At 45.5% G+C, this 19312-nt stretch overlaps 1 protein-coding gene and 2 long non-coding RNA genes across 8 annotated transcripts in view; 1 reads left to right on the top strand and 2 right to left on the bottom strand.

Annotated features, from left to right (window-relative positions):
• LOC129387721 (uncharacterized) overlaps positions 1-1644 on the bottom strand; it is an 18245-nt gene extending 16601 nt beyond the window's left edge. The window contains exon 1 of the long non-coding RNA XR_008614907.1: positions 1569-1644. This is a non-coding gene — a long non-coding RNA (uncharacterized lncRNA). The remainder of the gene's footprint in view (positions 1-1568) is intronic.
• LOC126542665 (pyridoxal phosphate phosphatase PHOSPHO2-like) lies at positions 70-19312 on the top strand. Of its 6 annotated transcripts, none has more exons than XR_008614905.2 (5): positions 1596-1744; positions 5419-5558; positions 8729-8927; positions 16150-16611; positions 18334-19312. XR_008614905.2 is itself a non-coding variant. In XM_050189807.3 (4 exons), exons 1-4 carry the CDS (start codon positions 1374-1376, stop codon positions 16552-16554), a joined length of 786 nt encoding a protein of 261 aa, XP_050045764.1. In that variant the 5' UTR covers positions 70-1373; the 3' UTR covers positions 16555-19312. The 6 variants fall into 6 exon arrangements, 4 of the variants coding, with proteins under 4 accessions (XP_050045764.1, XP_054933173.1, XP_050045763.1 ...); XR_008614904.2 differs by having other exon boundaries at positions 1597-1744; positions 16150-17720; XM_050189807.3 differs by lacking the exon at positions 1596-1744 and adding an exon at positions 70-1415 and having other exon boundaries at positions 16150-19312.
• LOC140216093 (uncharacterized) overlaps positions 13306-19312 on the bottom strand; it is a 39334-nt gene continuing 33327 nt past the window's right edge. Inside the window, exon 2 of the long non-coding RNA XR_011892750.1 lies at positions 13306-13604. This is a non-coding gene — a long non-coding RNA (uncharacterized lncRNA). The remainder of the gene's footprint in view (positions 13605-19312) is intronic.

Here is a 19312-nt window from a genome sequence, read left to right as displayed (position 1 = left end):
GCCACACAGTATGGTCATCAACGAAATGGTCAGCCACTACTTCACGAAACCTTTCTTAACATAGCCACAATTTGGGGACAGTGCCTGCTTTGCCGATATGTAACAATTAACATGAAGTTTGGACATGCCAAGGCAAAGCGAGATGCTCCGTGAATAACTCATTTTCTCAATCTGTCTTTAACATGTGCCCAGTTGGCTTCTTACTGCAACACAATGCATTTGCATGACATGTCTGGTTTTCATACAGGTGCAGATGTTCATACATAAGCTAGTTCAAGAAAACTAATAATAGCCGTCGTCAGGATACTTATGCTTTGGTGATGAACTAAGAAGACATTGAACATGCAATCGGTGAGTATGCAAGACATGAGTAGACGATTCTCTGTGATACAAGCTAATCATTTTTAGGCATCTGCTTTACATTTCAATGACCGCCCACTTCAAGACCAACAAAAACTCTCCCGCGGTACAAGTGCGTGGTATTTGCGGTCATTGGCTAATCATATATCTATATCATATATCATATAATCATATATATCTCTTTTTTTTTTTTCTGTCGTTCTGTGTTTTTGTACGATGTGCAACAAAAGTGGGCTTGAAACATTTTCCTTCGACTTTTATTCGTACACGTATTCCGCGTACATCCACCACTTTCCTCTGGCTGCCGGGGGGCGAAGTGTATTTTTGCGCGTGCGTTTCGATGATCCGGTCAGCGCTTTACGGTGGCCCGTTCTTTACGTGCACGTCCCGATCGAGATGGAAAACAAAAACATACAAATAATTGGAGACGTGCACACATGCATATGTCGTGAGACAAAAAACATGGGAACGACAAAGGCATGCGTCGTAGCTCACGGCGCAACGTCTCGTCTTGCTTGTCAGCCGAGACTGCGCGCGCGAACACGATCGTTATTCGTTCGCACGCGCGCGTGCAGCTGCAGCGAGACCTGGCGCGGTACGAACGCACGTACGTACTTACATACGTACGTCAGAGCCCAGCAGCGGCGATTAGTCGGGCGCGCGAGTGCCGGGGCGCCAGTCGGTCTCGCTGGGCAGCCGCAAATAGAGTATAAACAACTATCGTTGTGCGACGCGCCACTCCGCTATGAGCAAATGTAACCTTGAGCTGTGTATTCCGCATTGTGTCAACAACGAGGCGCGTCGACCTACAAGTTGACGCAGTACTTCCGGCAGTTTTATTCTTCGCGCCCCAAGCAGGTGATCTTCCGAGTAGCGGCGAGTTAAAAAGCAGTAATCGGAATAGCGGTGTAGCCCAGTTCCGACGCTCAGCTGCAGACCTGCAGAGTAGATCGACGCGCGCTTTCCTTCTTTTTCGAAGTATGAATCATAATTCGTCAGTCTGAGGATATATAATGAACGAAGCACCCAAGAACGTGTTCACGCGGAAACTGTCGGTGAGTAATATGCATGGCGGAAGGATGGTACTACGGAATGCCCCTATGAAGGATGAAAAAAAAAGGCCCCTCTTTTGTGTCTTAGAAAAACAGATTGGTCGTCTGCTTCTGCACTTGATTTTCTGCGCATCGGCGCCGAAAGCGAGCGCTCACCTTGAACAAAGCCAGGTCTATGCTCTATCGGCCTACGCCAGAGTGTGTTTCTTGCTGCGCGAATGCTGACGCTTCTTGAACGTATGCTTAAACGAGTCATTAGTCGCATGATCTCGGTTTTATCTCTCTCGTGTGCCTACAGCACGGATGAGCAATCGTTAGCAGACGACAAAAAGGTAAAATAAAAAGGGGATTTTTTAAATTCTGTTCTTGTTGAAACCGACTTTATTAGTTCTTTTTAAGAACTTCTGCGATCTTTCTTTACGTCAAGCGGGAAACTATTTTTCAATGCTTGTGCACTTTCTGTTTTTCTTGTTTTTTACCAGTGTAGATGGCGTGAGGTGCTTTGCAGCAGACGGCATGCAGACGGAAACCGAGTTACATTAACAAAGCATGCTTCTTACTCTAATGTTAGACACTTCGGCCTCTGTGTCCGACATCTGTAATTTATTGTTAAATACGTGATGTGAATCGGTGCAACTTGAAGGCGTGTGGCCGTAAGCTTTGGGTATAAATCGAGACGCATCCGACCGCACCTTTTCACCAAATCCGTAGCAAGAAAAGACAAAAGCTTTGCATGTTTTGATCACCCTTTCTTTGCAAGACATGTATGCTTTAACTGAATTCATAATATTGTAATAGCTGCGCTACAGGTAATACCGCTTTCACGACATTTACTCATAGAGTTTCATACAATTATTGTAGGAAACCCTATGCATTTACCCACTACATTTACAGGCTGCGCCCTCTGCTGTGCTCTCAATCTTGCTTGTTTGACAGGCTCGCCCACGGAGGAAGGAAACTAAGGAGAGGCCCTACCCCCTCCGCGCGCTAGGAGAAAAGTGTGGCGGAAATGACGTATAGGTTCTCATTTCTTTTGCTGCTTTTTTATTTTTTTTGCTGCATGGCCACGCCTTTTGGGCCACAATGGCGGCGTTGTTCTGATTTTTTGAGCGCGCACACGTGTTGCTCTGGTAGGTTTCATGCCGTGGCAAAGGCGCTGTGTGGGCGGGTTTGCGTTAGTCACCGTGTCTTGTTGCGCTGTGTTACCTGCACCGTGCTCTGCCGGATGTTGCGCGAGCGCGCGCGCTCCGCGTGCGATACCACGCGCAGCGCGGCGTGGTTTCGCGAAAGATGTAAACAAGAGAGGAGGGTGGCACAAAAGGCGGAGCATCGCCATGAGCAACGCCAACTTCCGGCTTCACTTTTGCTTCACAAAGAGTGACGTCAGGGCCTCTCCTTAGTTTCCTTCCTCCGTGGGCTCGCCGCAGTAAGGCTGGTAAGGCTAGGCCTGGCTGGGCGGCTGGACCGACAAATCACCTCGCTCCTCCTCTTCGCCTCCGGATCAGCTGTTGTCAGGCGCTGTTCCGTTGTTTACGGCTCGATGCAAAAGCTGACTTTGCCCAATGCAAACGTTGCGGGCCGATAGGCCAGCACATAAATTGGTCGTGTAATCTCGATGGAAAGTTGAAATTGACTTCCCAGTTCCATTTGAGCCTGCCGTGCAAGCGAGAAACCCTCCTCGACGGCGTTAAATTGGGGCGGTCCGCCTGTGGGCCCCGACGAGCCGTGCCATTGTCGTCATTGTCATCCCCAAGATTGCTGCCTTCGGAGAGCGGCTGCGCCGGTCGTAAACGGTAATCCCTCTGCGGAAGCACAGCACAAGCATTGGAGATGGAAGATGGAAGCCCGCGACGTACCGTGGGCACCGACATATGCCTGACACAGCGGCAACGAAAATTGGAAGAGGCGGCGAAAACGCTCTCCTGTGTGCGTTTACTTTTCGCTTCTGTATTTTGGTAGGTAGCGTGAAGCTGCCAGCATGTGGAGTCAGGTTTCGCAGCCGTAAAGGATATATAACGGTCCAATGCGACCGGCGTTCAGCGCGGCACTGTCAAACAACCGACCGGCGCCTGTAACTGTTTTGGTCCGTCGTTTTCGAGTTGTCAGAATGCAATATTGCCGCTGTCACGATACCGGTGGTAGCCATGCAGTTCGTCTGCTGGAAGTTTTAAGCACATTTTTATTAAACATACACTGACAAACTGCGTGTTCTAGACGTGCCTGTACGCTTTCACGTATATAGTCGGGTCGTTCATATTCTTGAAGTAGGTCGCCCTGCTTTCAGCTTCGTGGTGTTTCTTTAGCAAACAGAAGGTGTCTTGTAAATATCACTGAAAGGCGAAGTTCTCGCGATTTGCGGAGTTGTTGTTTCGCCGGCCACTAGTTGATTCCGGCTTTTGTTGATGCAATTCGTGAATGCTATTGGCTTATTAGACCTTGTGAAAGTACAGGTAGCACGAAAAGTGCACCGAGGGAAAAATAAATTGCAGTGTTCTGGTGCTGGTAAATTTTTCAGCACAGTGTTATGTCTTTGCACGGGACAGCTTGTTAAACTTGGCATTGTTTTTGTTATCTTCCAGCGCAGTCTTCAATGTAACATAAACTGAATAGTCTTGCAATCGTATTTCATTTTAGCGATAACTACAGTGGGAGGTATGTGTCCAGCCCTCCCTTCCACCCTAAAAAAGGAAAGGAGGAAAACGTGCACATAGGCAGCCGTGTTGTATTTCTGTGTCCTAGTACGCTTTGCATTAGCTTTGGGCGGCTTTCGCAGTGTAAGCTTTTCTGCACCAAGTTAACACACTCTGCAAGAAACGTAAGTGAACACACAAACTGAAGCAAAGTCTGTGAATTGCCACTGAGTTGTACAGATAAGCTGCGCTTTCAGCACTTTGCACTGTTGCTGTGGTAGTGTCTATAGGTGGCGATGGCACGCTGCTTCTATACATAAGGTCACTGGTTCAATTCCTAGCGGCAGTGGTCACATGCCGATGAGGACAAAATCTAAAAGCACTTGTGTGGCGAGCATTGGGTGTCATTACGGGACCTTAGGTGGCATAATCTGTAGCCTTCCCTGACGTCTCTTGCATCTCCTGTGCTATTTTTCAAGCCTGTTAATCTCTCCAGCCTTGTTTAACAAACACTTGGCTTCTTGTAATGGTCTTATATATGATGCTTATGACAGCATGGGCTAGTTTAGTTTTAGTCAGTTGGCAGAGCAGTCATAAAAATTGTCTGCTGTTTAATCAATATTTGTCTCTTACTCATGGTGTCGCTAAACTGAAGGACACATTCTACTCGAAGTGTCTGTTGAGCTTCTTTACTGTGTGCAAATGACTTGCTGAATGTTGGACAGTGTGGCTGGAAGAACATAAGAGCCTAAAATGGGGGCACTTGAGAGCTCCTGCTAAAGTAACCTGTAGGCAACTATTAATCATGAGAATTCATAGTGTCGTTGCCTTGTGAGCCTAAAGGTGAAGCTGGCAGTACTCTGTGGAAGCTTGTGTTTCTTTTCGTTTTTTTTTTTTTCAATGATCGCTGTAGCACTTAGCAGTGTCAGCTGAGCTGCAAATAAAATTAAGTGTGTGTTAAATTATGTAAGCTACTAGTTAGTGATGCTTGCTTGTTTGCATTAATCCAGGCTAGTGAATGTACTTGCTTTGAAAACTTGCCACTTGTAACAGCACATAGGAGCAGCTTGCATTGCGTTGTGTTGGGTCTTGACTGAAGATATGAGGAAAGCTCTACGTTAACCTTAAATGAACAAGAACTTCTGCCTGTAGTTTGCATTGCTTGGTATAGTTATCTTTCAGTACAAAAAAGAAACAGCAGGACTGTGCTTTCTGTGTGAAGAGCCTAAAGGAACCACTGTGGCACAGGCACGTTCCGAGATTCAGCCACCGCTGAATGCCAAATTAACCGCTGTTAAAAAGGTTTCCGTGAAGTATTACTGGGCAGAAAAATGGTACCGCTGAAGTTGCTGCTGATGTGGTGACCGTCTTTGCAGGCCAAAGTCATGAGGAAGCATCTCATTGTCTTTGATTTTGATCACACAATCATCGATGCCAACAGTGATGCGTACATCCAGAAGCTAGCCCCGAATGGCGAGCTACCTCCAGAAATCAAGGAGCGCTACACTCCAAATGGGTAAAAACATTGTTTTGAACTGCTGTTTGGAGGATCTAGATTGCTTGAGCTATGGTTTTCTTCTGTGTTCTCTATTAAAACTTCACTTTGGTTCTCTAAAGCAGGGGTCTCAAAACTTGGCGGCTACTGCTGCATGCCTAATGTGTAATTTCGTGCAGGCTGCACTGCTACCTTTTGGGGGCAACGGAAGTCTTGAATTAAAGCTTAGGCAGCATAAAAGGAAGAGGTGATGAAAACATGATAGCTATTCCAACCCAGCAGAAGTGCATTGCTGGCCATGTGATCTTGGGCCCAAGCTCTGAAGGAATATTCCTTGCAGACAAAAAATGGAAAATGGCAAAATTAGTCAGCTTTATTGGTGTTAACCAGTGAAGAGATTATTCTGCCTTCGCAATATAGAAAATCAGCTGTGCTAACACAGACACCAGTAGAATGAAAGGAACAACATGCTCATTCTACTTGTGTTCTTGTTTGCACGCCTGTCTTTCTATACCGTAAATTCCCCACTGAATTCCTCAATTTTCAGTAGTTCTAGTACTCACCATTGTCACTTGGTGTCGTATGCTTGTGATGAGAAAGAGCGCACTGATTTTAGGATTGGTCCAGTGCTTGCAGGAGTGGCTAATCAAAGAGCACTGTACATAATTGAATAAGCACACCCATTTGTCTAAGATAGTACAGGCTAGTCCTAAAATAAAAGTGGCTGGAGTTGGGAGGTTTGCAGGTATGACTGATAACTTGGTTGACACAGTAGGGGTAAAATTTATGATCTCTAGAGAAGCCTTTCTCCTGTAGTGAATTTGATCCTCGCATGGTTGTCACATGAAGCTATAATCGTTGAGGCCGTGAGACAAAATGACCAGTAGAGAACAAATTAGCCCTCATTTTTCAGCTGTTCAAAGTGATGCCATCATTTCATTGGCACATCGTCAAATTTATGTAACTGAAGCATCGCACAGTAACCCGCTGCAGTTGCTTAGTGGCTATGATGTTGGGCTGCTAAGCATGAGGTCACGGGATCAAATCCTGGCCATGGCGGCCACATCTTGACGGAGGCAAAATACAAACACCCACATACTGAAATTTAGGTCTACATTGAATAACCCCAGGTGGTCCAAATTTCCGGAGACCTCCACTAAGGCATGCCTCATAATCAAATCGTGGTTTTGGCACATAAAGACCCCATAATTAAAACATTACACAGTGGCAAAGGCATGTGCAGTTAGTGGGGAGCTGGCTAACTTCTGCAAGAATTCACTGTGTGCTCCACGGTTCAACAAAAGCATTATTGGCACATTCAGCGGTCAAGCAACAAGGGAACTGTACAACAGGTTTTGTATCCCATAGAGGTTGATAGGCATGCCATGCAATGCATATATTCCCATGAAGTACCATCTGAACTGACACGTTCCACTTGCTCAGTACATTTGGGCCTTGTCATAACACAGTCACAATTAACATGAAAATACTTTCTTTCGGTATTTTGATGCGAAAGCATAAAATAGCTAATTGAACAAAAAAGTTAGTGTCCGCCATCTATAGCATCCTAAATTCCCATTGGCTGTGACGCCATCGCACGAGCGTGAGTTGACGGAACAAAGTGGGTGAAATGGCATGCCAGCACGCCAGGTGTTGCATGAAGGGAGAGGACATCGCCGCGAGGCTACGTCACCTTCACTCTCGGAAGCCTGTGTTATCTATGTGTTCCTTGTCTGCACAAGCTCTTGCCTGCATTCTAACTGCGCCTTGGTAAGGCCAAATCAAAACGCACCAAGCGTCTCGATGCACTCGCTTGCCCACACGGAGCTCATAACTCGGAAGGACTGCTCAGTAGTGTTCAGTTATATAATGCTTTTGCATTCGCAACTAATAAGTGCTTAGGTGTCCTTGGGTTTCCTTTTTTAAGAATATATTTGTTATATGCTGATATTAGCAAGAAATGTCTTGGAATTGCTTGGTTATATCCAATGCCTTGTTATATCCAAGTTCACTATATTGAGATTCAACTGTAGCAATATCTTAATACATGGTGCCTAGAAACCTATGATTCCTTTTCCTCTGTAATGCATTTTTGTACGTGCCTCCTGCTACTCCTCTGCAGTAAACTTCTAAGTCCAACATTCATCCTGTGCTTTTCTTTGTTCTTTCTTTGAGTGCTGGTTAATTAATCACGATGTCAGGTTTGGAATGTGTATGTCAGTGTTGACCAGCTGTATGCACTTCATGCATCTAGTAAGCAAGTATTAACACACATTTCAGATTTCATTTTTAAAGCTATTTAAATAACTTAAAGCTAATTGAATACATATATTTATTCTCAGTATGACTGGTTTTATGTTTTACTCCAGACATATGAGACTTCTTTGATGGGCATAAATCCTTGTAGTGCAACTGCCGCAATAATCCTTCTTTATGGTTGCTCACACCTGCACTGTTTGGTGCAAAACAAAGCCATGTCAATTAAGTAGTACGATACTGCACGACTTTCTTTTGTGCTTCCAATGTCAAGTGAGCTGCAATCATCTTGTCCAGGCAGGGAAATAGTAAAGGGTGGTCCGTGGGATTTCCAGAAAATAATAGGATAATGTACTATGCAAATTCAACCAGATATGTTTTGTTTACCATCAGTTTGAGAAGCTTAGCACCTTTTTAGCACGTCAGTTCTCAAGTTTGGCCACCACGTGCATTGCTGAAAGGGTTTCGAGCATTGTTTTTGCATCCATGAAAAAATGTTGATTATATATTGTTTGCATTCATGAAAAAATTTTCACTATTTATTACATTATGTTTAGTGCTTTATTTTCACTTGCATTCAAGCACTGCAAAATTTGACAGTTTTGCAGATGCTAAAGTAAGAGTTATCAGTGATTTCCATTGTTTACAACCTGCAGTGATGCACCAGTCTTGTGTTGTTGAAGTATAGTATGCTTCTTGCCGAAAATGAGTTCCACCATTAGTTGTATTGCAGTTATTGTGGAGGTGGATGAATTCTTGACAGTGGCAAACCTCTTTTTGAATGGTTGCTCTAAAATGTGTGCGACATGCGTCAGGAGCTGCATTTTGCATCGAGTGACATGCTTACTAATCCAACAGCATACGGTGGTTCGGCTTCTTACATATTCAAAATAACAATTTCTTCTTACGGCTTCCACCATTTTTTCCTTCTGCAGATGGACTCCATTCATGCGTGCTGTGTTCCACTTCCTGTATGACAGCCATGTGCAGCCAGACGATATTTTAGATTGCCTACTTGAGATCAAGTTTGTGGATGGCATCATTGATCTGCTCAAGCAACTGCACAAGGCTGGTGGCTTTGAGGTGGTCATTATATCAGACTCAAACTCTGTCTTCATCGAGCACATCATGCAGGTGAGTCTATAGCGAAATACATTTGCCTTCAGTCTCTTTCTTGCATGAACTGGCGCAGACTGCTTTCTCTGCAGTCACCAAGGTGCTTTAGCTTATTGTGTTAGTAACCTATTCTATGCAGAGTCATTTAGACAGAGCAGAGCATATGCAACTTTCTATTATAACGGCTCAGGCTACTTAGTAATCAATTTTAATCACCCTTTATTATTAGCACATGCGATTGTGAAAGATAAAGATTTTCGCCCACCTATAGCTATAAAGCTAAAAAAAAAACTTGTGTGGGTTTTTCAGTAAGAAAGCTTTGCAGCTGAAAAAAAATCTGAAATTCATGGCTTTATGCTACACTTTGGTGGATTACAATATTTTCCCTTCATGAAACTTCCCGCACTTCATGGATTTCTGCAGAGCTGACTTGCCATATTCAGTGTTCCCTGCACTTTCAGTTAATTCAGCCTCGCCCTGCAATCTGCTAGCCTCCTGGTTAGCTCGAATGGTAGAGCGACCACCCTAGAAAGGCGCCAGTCCCATGTTCGATCCCCTGTCAAGGATGAATTTGTCTTCTGCTGCATAGCTTTCTTTATGAGTGGGTTTCCTTGGCAGCTTCATGCCACACTTGGATGGGTGACTGTATTTGCTTTACTTTGTATCGCTTGGTATACAGCTGCATTTCCGCAGAACTGAGTTGCCATGTTTGTGTGCTTACTCCTTTCTGCTTTGTTGGTTCAGTTATGCAGAGTTGTCCTCATGCAGCTGTCATGCTTGTTTAACTGGGTATCGAAAATATTGTGCCAGACAAAATGTAACAGGCTTGTTTCAAAGGACCACTGGCAGTAAAATTTGTTTTTGATTTTATGCTTTAAAGGGTCCCAGCACCACCTTTCTTTGAAACCTCAAGAATGCCTTGGAATGAGTATGGTGCCTTCCGCGAATGTTGCCAAAATAATTTTTCAAAAAGACCTAGTACGAGCATAGATACTAAGAGTGCAATATTTACCTTTCTCATTCTCCCTCAACGTCCACTGTTCTGAAGGAGCAGGGCGACGCCGGTGACGAGGCATTGTCGATGGCAGTACACCACCTATGGTGTTAGGTCGCCTGGTTTCAGTGTTGTTTCTTCTTTTAGAGGACATTTACGGGCACTCGTAGTAACACATACTTCACTGTGCTGCAGTATGACTAGATAGCTACGTGCAACAGCTTTTCTCGTACGAAGTGGCATGAGTAGGTCATTTTCTTTCACTTATCTCTATGGCAACACACAATTTCCAAGGCTGGAACTAAATGTTGGCTTAATGTTCACCCATGCGAGTTGCAGAATGCCACACTCCAGACTCGCGTTGAAAGGATTCCTAATGTAACAAGCGACGACCATAATAGCGACACACCTTGAAGGTGTGCAACTCGGGAACCAGACAACCTGATGCAATCAGATGTCGTCAGGTGCACGGGCTGGCTCGCATCATCACACCCGAGTCATCACCCACAGATACCAGTCAGAATGCGGTTGTCAATGGTGAGAGGGCTCATCATGGCACCCCGCTGCAGCAGTGCTATCTACACTGTGCATCAACTGTAGTGCATAATGTTTGGTGCTTTCCGTGTGCGCGACAAGGCTGGAGTACGCACGCTGCTTGTGCTCCCATCTGGTTGTGCTGCATGCATGGTGTGGACCAGCTTTGTCCTGCAGGGATAGTAACCAAATAAAGATTGCACCTTTTGATGCAATATTAGTAGCTCAATACGAAGCAATGTATGCCAAGGCATCTATCCAGGTGGGGCTGGGAGTGAGCATGCGCTGGTGCTTGTCCTTTGTAGATGCGAACCGCCATTCCTTGCGAGGTACAGCTGGCATAGGGGGCATGTGGTCTTGGGTTAAGTTGCTCGTGGTTTGAGGGTAGTTGATTGTTCTAGACAGATCAAAAGTAGTGAGACCTCAGGGCTACGAAAACAATAAGAATAAATTTGAAATGCAGATTTTTGCTTACTTAAGCCTGTTAAATTAACTACTTCCTTTCGTATATGCAGTAAAAGTAGGTGGAAGTGCTCTGGTCAAAACATCCTTCTTGATTGATGTCAGCTATAGGCCAATAGCAGCCATCTATGGGAATCCGCTATGTGATGACATGTGGCACTGGTAAGCAGCTTCAAAACTGGTGAGGAGGAGGCCTCTATTTAAAAAGACAGTGTTGAAGGAAAAGGTAAACTTGTGCTCAGCTTGTGAGCTCCGCATGGCACGCACGACTGCAAAATATGGCTGGGATGTTCACAGCAGTGTATGCCATCCGCACACTGTTTTCTCACCAAGCCCAAGGGGTGGTTTAGACCCCTTTAATGATTTGCTTTGTGTCTGATAACCATGGAATGAAGCCGTAAATGTGCCAATGTGACAAATAACCAGTAGTATTTTCAATAATGATCAGTTCTAGTGTACCTTCCTACTGCATGCCAAGAACCATAAGAAATGAGCACTGCGTCATGGTGTTTGCAACTGAATCGAGCACGTGGGCTCAAAAACCGGTAACATTGAGCAGCATGCTTATTGAATTGCCAATTGCAATATTCGTCTGCTAGTCGCAAGCATGTTACATTATAGAGTCGGTGTCAGATTCGTGGTCAGCATCATTGTTAGGTGAGGCCAACCATGTGCAAGTTGGAATCACTGGCATCGTGGATGTAGCAGGTAATTTTCAGTTTGGCTCCTGCCAGCAAGTTGAAAATTCACAGCATGAAGTCGAAAATTGCGAGAGTAGCAAGTCGAAAATTCACACCGCAGCAAGCATTGATGAAGATGAAAACATGTGCAATGGCTATCGCAAAGTGAACCGAACAAATTCAACTGCTCTTTCCTGGTGTCCATTCAGTCCAACTGCTGTTGCAAGTTGACCCACTGTTGCTGGGACTCCAAGTGGGAAAACAATTAAAATTATATATGGCTGCTTCAATGCCATATTTTTGCTTCGTTAAACATTGCTGTGCCCCACACCGATGCCCCGTCATGCTGGTGTGTTCAGAACTTTTCAGACTACTACTGCACATGATAGAATTTCACGTGGCATCCTTCACACAATGCTTGCCCTTCAAATTTGCCGCATACGATGATTCAGTACACAAGCGGCAGGCGTGTGAGTAAGTGAGCAGCACATAGGCTCCAGCCAGATCTGGCATCCCTGCATGTATATATGAACAGAAGACTTCATGTCCTCATTGAGAAGTACAAAAAAAAATATCTTTGCATGACGCTCAATCATTTTACATAGAACATTTCAGTAAAAGTGTACTACTACGAGCAACAAACAGTTCACAAAGGTGTGCCGTTCTCTGACATATGGCACCAATGATAGCCGCTGATCGAGCCAGTAGGCCTACTTGCTGGCCACTGTAGCCAATGACACTTGTGGTCTGGCTGCAGTTTATCATGTAGAGTGCTAATTTTTGGCCAACAATATTAACGTTTGTACAATTGTGTCGTGCTGTAATAAATCTAACTCTCAATATTCTGATTCTCAATATTATTGGCTCAAAGAGCAAATGTGTAAGCCAGGCAAGACACCTCGTCGATACTGTTGGTGTATGCTGTCCGTCTGCAAGACTAAATTCCCTGGCATCACGGCTCCCAATCATGCCAATGTTTTAGTACTGGGCACTGCTTGGGAGAACAGGTGCACTTTCATCATAACATTATTCTGTTAGTTACTGTTTCATATCAGAAATTGTAGCCAATTTTTGTGCCTCCATGAGTGGCAATAGACACGAACGCCTCGCTTGTGGTGATGAACCAGCAAAGAATCAACTTGCTGTCAGTGCCAGCTCTGTCGCTCATCTCGTGCAAACTGTATGAGTTGGTTGTTCGTATGCTGTCGTTCCAATGCTGCATTCCATCGTAACTTTGGAAATTGGTTGGGTGTAGTAGTTGGTAACCAAGTCGGATGCTGGATCATGCCGCATGTCTCCTCAGATGCAAGCAGATGACCAGCCCGACACCGATGTGAGGAAGCAGCATCCAGTCGTGCTCTGTGCAAGTATCCCTATCCAGGACATTGGCAATATTTGTGGAGCTGGCAAAGCGTCACAGAGAGCCAAGCAGCCTCTAAACATGTTACATTGATGATGTTGTCGCGAGGTGGTGCAGTTTGAGATGAGCCACACGTACTGACTTTAAAACCAAATTAAAATATGTTCATGCAATGTTTTCCATTAATACTTGGCCAGAGGAACCTGTGTATACCGGGGAATCAAACAACATACACATCTCGAGTTTGAAATTTTGTTTCATTGGTCCTTTAAAGGGGCCCTCAAACACTTTTTAAGCCACTGGTTTTCGGTTGCGGGTTGTGCAGATTGATTGTTGGAGAGATAAATGCAACAAGAATGGCAGCGATAGGTGTATGAAGTACAAAGTTATTCAGCCAAGAAATTTCAAAATAGACGAAAAAATATGCATGCCTCAAATCAGATTTTGCGCAGTCGTCTTTCCCCATTTCTTTCACCCACTGATGTAACTCCTTGCTGCCAGTGGTAAGAGCCTGAAGCACCTACGGAGCAGAAGTTTGCACTCCGTGGTTGCCTACATGTTCGATGTTCACGGATTCCAGTTGCTTCACTGTGCTGATGACGCTGGTTGAGCATCCTGGGGCTGCGTAACATCTCTTCTTCAGTTGCTCTTAGTTCAGTGCAGCACTGCGAACAATAAAAATGTTGCGAAAACAATTATGCATTGAGCTGAGAAACCTGCACCACGTGGGCAAAATGCAAAATGAGGCAGCAAGGCGACAAGGTTGCTCACGTGTGTACAAAAGTGAGAAGCTTTTGTGCACAGAGGCCAGAGGTTGTAGGGGATGCGCGACTCTCGCGCGTCCCCCGATATGTTTTTCCCGCATAACGCGTCCCCAGATCTCTTGTTTTCCCACATAGCTCCTGCGGTGCGGCTTCGCCGCGTGGCCTGCGTGATGCTCGCGGCGGTCGATGTGGTTGGGGCGCAGTGCGAGAGATGGCGCGAGTGTTGCGCTGCTAACGCCGCCTCACGGCAGGGTTACTTGGGGGCGCAGGGGAGAACAGGCTGCCTCTTTCCCGGCGGACCGGTGAACAGCGTGGACGTCCCGCGCGCGCGCCGACCCATGCTTCTGCGAGACCGCCTCGCGTGGCCTGCCTTCGAACGCGCCACCGTTCGCGTGACCGTACACGCGAACGACCAGGCGTTGGGATCCAGCATGGGGCGAACATATTCGCTCGCTATCCGGTCGTGGTGAGTCGGACTTCTAGATTTGTCGCGCACCCATCGGCATGTTTTGTGGATAGCAACTCGGCTAGCAGGCATTGATCTATGAAAGGTGCAATAAATGCCCTTGTGATTGTTTGCACTACTGTGTTGTCGTTCCTTTGTCCCAAGAGCACGGAGGAGTACTCCCACAAGGTATGCCACTATATGAAAGGCGAAAGAACAGCCAGCACCCCTACCTAGTTTCGTGACTGCGGTGATTTCTTTTGTAGCCATATCTATTTGGATCAATATAAAGATTACAGCAAACAAAAATGTAATCTATTCATAATTGATTACGTCTCATTCAATGGTCATCTGCATAATTTTGCCTTTTCTTCTCTGACTACGTGAGGCTGCACCCGGCGTACTACATGCATGCTCATTCAAATATTGCATGCCTGAGTTGGTACCTTGCCTTGTACTGAGTGTGCTACAACAGTACTCACCAATGCATATTGTCGTCTTCTAGACTGCACTTGCTTGCACGTTCTAGCTGTACATGCCTTGTGCCTGCCACGTCTCACAAGTGGCAGCAAGCACTCATGCCTGGCTAGACACCTTGATAGACATCACTTCGTATTGAGCTGTTGATAGTGCTTCAAAATGCACAATCTGGATTTGGCTACTAACCGTCAGTCAAACTGGTGAAGGACAAAGCCAGTCCGCACTACAAAGCACGGTCAGACTGGAACACATGAGCACGCACTCCAGCTCTGCTGTGCGCATGAAAAACATTCCGCATTTCCCTATACTACGCATGACAGTTACGCGTAGCGTAGATACGGTGGCCACCATGAGGTGGTGCAACAAGCCCTCTCTCGCTGGTGGAATGCGCTGGCAACCACATGCTCTGATTGGTCTCTCTGGGTGGCAGGTGTGTGGCGATGCAGGGCAGCTGAAGCCACTGATCTCTACTATAGTGAGCAAAACACAGTAGAGATCAGTGACTGGAGCGCCCGCCTTGTGCCGAGGAAGCGCCGCACATGCCTGAATCGGAAGTAGCGTTGTGAAGAAAGACAAAAGAAAGTGCCAAACTTTTGCACTGGGCCTTGCCTCCTTGCCATCTTTCTTGTGTAGCTTCCAGTGTGTTAGTGGAGATGAAATGAGAAAGCTGTGCATCGATGCAATAACTACCTTTAACTCCACTTAAACTTGAAGGATTAGACAAAATTTTATGGCAGGAGATTTATAAGGTGACATCCTTTTATAGTGGTGAGGCTGTTCTATGATTAGTTGGAAAAGTGTTTCAGCACCCTTTTACGGCAACAGTTCATGCACATTTTAGAAAGGCTAATTGGAAAATTAAAATTAAAGGAAACCTAAGCACTTCTTATGAGCTGTGACTGCAAAAGCATTAATGTCCTATTGAACGGCACTGAGCAGTCCTAGTTTTGTACTGTGAGCAATGTACCGTAGCAGTATGTGCTGCCCGAGCCAGTAAGCAGCAGCAGCCTGCCGTGCCAATGCCTCATGCCACCGACGTGGTGATGCCCTCTCCCCTCACGAAACAGCTAACGCACTACTGCCACAGCAGGTGTTCCCTCTCGCCCGCTATGCTCTGCCGAGGAGCACTCATGCCAAGAGCGAGAGCGACGTGGCATCATGGAGATGCCCTCTCCCCTCACGCAACACCTGGTGCGTTACTGAGAGAGCAGGTGTTCCCTTACACCCGCGCTGCTCCATCAAGGCGCAGCTCATGACACAGCATCGCAGCCAATGGCAATACTAGTTTAGGTTCCCTTTCGCTGCTGCAGATGACACACGCTGGCTTTTTTGCTCAATAGGCCGCTTGATGCTCTTGCATCAAAAGCAGCTGTAAAGGTTGTGCCTCACATGATGGCAACTCGAGAGCCACCACAGGACTGCTTCTCAGGGCCTGTGCAGTTCGTTGGTTTACTATAGTCAGATTCTATAACATGCTTCTCTTCTGCACCCACAATCCATTGCTCCTCCTCCTTCTCACAGGCCTCTGGAGTGCGGCCCCTGGTGCACGAAATCTTCACCAACTACGCAGTTTTTGATGCCAACGGCTGTCTTCAAATCAGCGAGTACCACATGCAGAACTGGTGCAAACTTAGTTCGGTGAACCTCTGCAAGGGCTCAATCATGGAGGAGTACCTGGAGCGACGGCGAAAGCAGGGCGTAAACTTTGACACGGTCTCATACGTTGGCGATGGCAACAATGACCTCTGCCCATGCCTACGGCTACGGCCCTGCGACCTCATTTTTCCCCGTGCTGACTACCCACTTGCCAAGCAACTTGCCAAGGACCCCGAGCAGGCCAAGGCCAAGGTGCACCCTTGGAGGACAGGATTGGACATTGCGAATGTCCTTCTCAAAAACTGTGTCGTCAACAATGTGACTGAGTAGTATGAAGCAGCAAGGAAGTACCATTGCGCCGTCCTCTTCCCCTATGCACTTACCTGTGTGTGTGCTTTGAAACATTAACCCTTTTCTATCAGCTGTCATTCCTGTTCCCGAATTTTTACTGTGCCTGTTTAGAGTCGCTGCTTTGGCCAAGCAGTGTTAAGGAGGTTAGTTACGCAAAAGGGAGGAAGTACCAAAGATAACTTCCTTCGTGCACATAAATGCCGAGGCATGTTACATGCATCGCAGGTCATGAGAGATTCGTAGTTGGGGCACAGCTTTACATAGCAGTGAGCAAAGCTGGGCCCACTTGTGGGCAGTAACTAAATTTTAGCTCATGATAAACAGTCATGATTAGGGAGACATTTTCACTGTTCCTGCAACAAAATCTTAAGGTTAAGTGTGTCTGACGTGTACATTAACAAGCTTACTTCAGTAATTCTTTGTAAAAATGTACATTGCCCTGAAAATGTTTGGTCAATCAACTACTTATGCCACTAATAGTGTGGCTGGCAGACTGTTTTGCCCACTTCAGAACAAAAGCAGCACATTGCATGTGTCAAAATTTTTGCACATGACATTACTATGTGACGCACATTAGTTTGATAAAAGCCATCAAACAGGCTATGAGCATGTCTTATTTTGTAGTAAACCTAATTAACCAGCAGTCAGATATTTGTAAACCTTTGCGCAGCCATGTTCATTTATTTGAAGGAGTCTTAAGTCCTTTAGAGACAAGGTAGTAGCATAGTGCTTTACCTCGACAAAATCATCGTCCACTGCATTACTCTCTTGGTGTTCGCTGCAGTGCGCAATGGCCACCTTGATTTCGTGATTTTTCTTGCGTGCTGTATCCAACATGTTCAATGGCTATGTCAGTCTGCATAAATTTGGACCTATGCAAGGGTTCAAAATTGCACTTAACAGTTTGTGTTATTTATCACCATCAACATGCCCATGGCAACTAGTTTGAGCATCTGTGCCATGGCGTCGTATCTCTCCTCAAAATGATCGCACAGAGTGTGCGAGTAATGCTGTTTAGTGTTTTGATCAAGTGCGTGTTACGTCTAAACAGTCTCTGCTGGAAATGTCATTTTCAGTTTTAGGGGGATGAGCAGTCTCATCGTGAATTCCCCTGGTCGTTTCGGTGGAGCTACCATAGTACTCAAGTAAGCGCTGAAATCACTTCGATTTTGCTAATCTAAATTTCTCATTGGAGCTCCACACTGCGTTTGAGTGTAATTTGTTACCTGTAACCGACGCAAATGACTGCGACTTGCAATACCATCCCTGCAGTGCGGCCAGAGAGCTATTTCAGTCAGGTTAAGTTGTGGCAGGTGAGCCTTAAATCAATAAACAGTATTTTCCACCACAGACAAATAAAGGTGCTCCAGATTGACCAGTGGAATTCTGTGTTGGCGGGTGCAAGGAAGTACAGCGCGTTTTCTAACTTCTAAATTCAAAATGTTGGTAGGACCTTCTTTCTTGCTGCTCAAGTCTTAGCTGAGGGCTCGGTGCAAGTCGGAGAATTTCGTGCAAGGAATGCTACTCAAGGGAGAGAGGCCCAAGAACCATTGGCGCTCTTGCTCGCGCTGTGTTTTTGGCGGCCCCTTCCTGCTCGGTACCTGTGGTTTGGATGACACTTTGAATGAAAGTGCTTGTGTGTGTGAGTGTAAGAATCCTGGGCTGTTTCTACTCCCAGTGGTGAAGAAGGTTGCCTTACAGGCACTTGTTTGCTAACAGCGTTTTCTTTTTTAAAAGATTTGTGTGTTTATCTTTCAGATCTGGGACAATCCCTGTGACTGGTCAAGTAGCCTGCCCCCTCATTTTAGGAGTGCTGCACTAACAAAATAGCTAAACCCTTTAAGTGTGTCACGTTGTATGTCATGAACTCATTCTGTTTGTGAGAAGCAAAATTCGAAGGGGAAAGGGGGGATTTTTAGTTGAGCTTGAACAAAATGGCCTTTTACAAGTTTGCTTCCAAAGATCTACACTTTTTTTTCCTAACCTATGCACATTTGTGAAAATGCCGCTCACATGTCAGCGTTTTTGCAATGTTGAAGGCATGTAGTGAGTATGTGTAAGAAGCATGTATTTTGGGATGGTGCACATTTGTGCATTTCGTTGCCAACAGTGGCAGGTCTGGTTTGAACTGTATGTGGTATGTGGTTTGGATGTGACGACTTGCTGCAGCTGATCATTGCAGAAGCATGTAAGAAAAGGAAAGGCAGGAGGCATTGAGGATACATCATTCTGTATAATGCCTATTCGCTTCCAACATATTCCTGCAATCAGATATAGCTGCACTGGTCGTGTCACTGCCAGATGCACATGATTGGAAAAACGTTTGTAGGCTTGATTGTGCATTGGTTCAGCAAAAATGTACGCCAAAGAAGAGCTTGTTGATGATCTCTTTATCTAGTTTAGCCTGAACAATCTACCTCCTTCTGCAACCAGTTGTTGCAGAGGGAGAGAGAATAATGCTAGGTCATGTGAATTACCATAGTTGTGAGTTTATGGTTGGCAAATCCAACACAAGTTTGTCAAAGGAGCTTGTCACGGCAGGGTTGGCATATAGTATTGCTTAGGCTTGTCTTTCGAGCAGCTATCTTTTTATACAAGTTTGTTTTAGAAGCTTATGTATGAAATCGAGTTGGTGGTGTTAACACTTATTGTATGTGCATATTGCTTGACGTATGCACCCTGCCTATTCATGTCTGTTCAGAATGCAAGTGAGAAAATAAAAACATTCCTTTACAAA

Source organism: Dermacentor andersoni, chromosome 2 (assembly GCF_023375885.2).
Source record: "Dermacentor andersoni chromosome 2, qqDerAnde1_hic_scaffold, whole genome shotgun sequence".
NCBI lineage: Eukaryota > Metazoa > Arthropoda > Arachnida > Ixodida > Ixodidae > Dermacentor > Dermacentor andersoni.
This window is presented reverse-complemented; position numbering and strand designations above follow the sequence as displayed.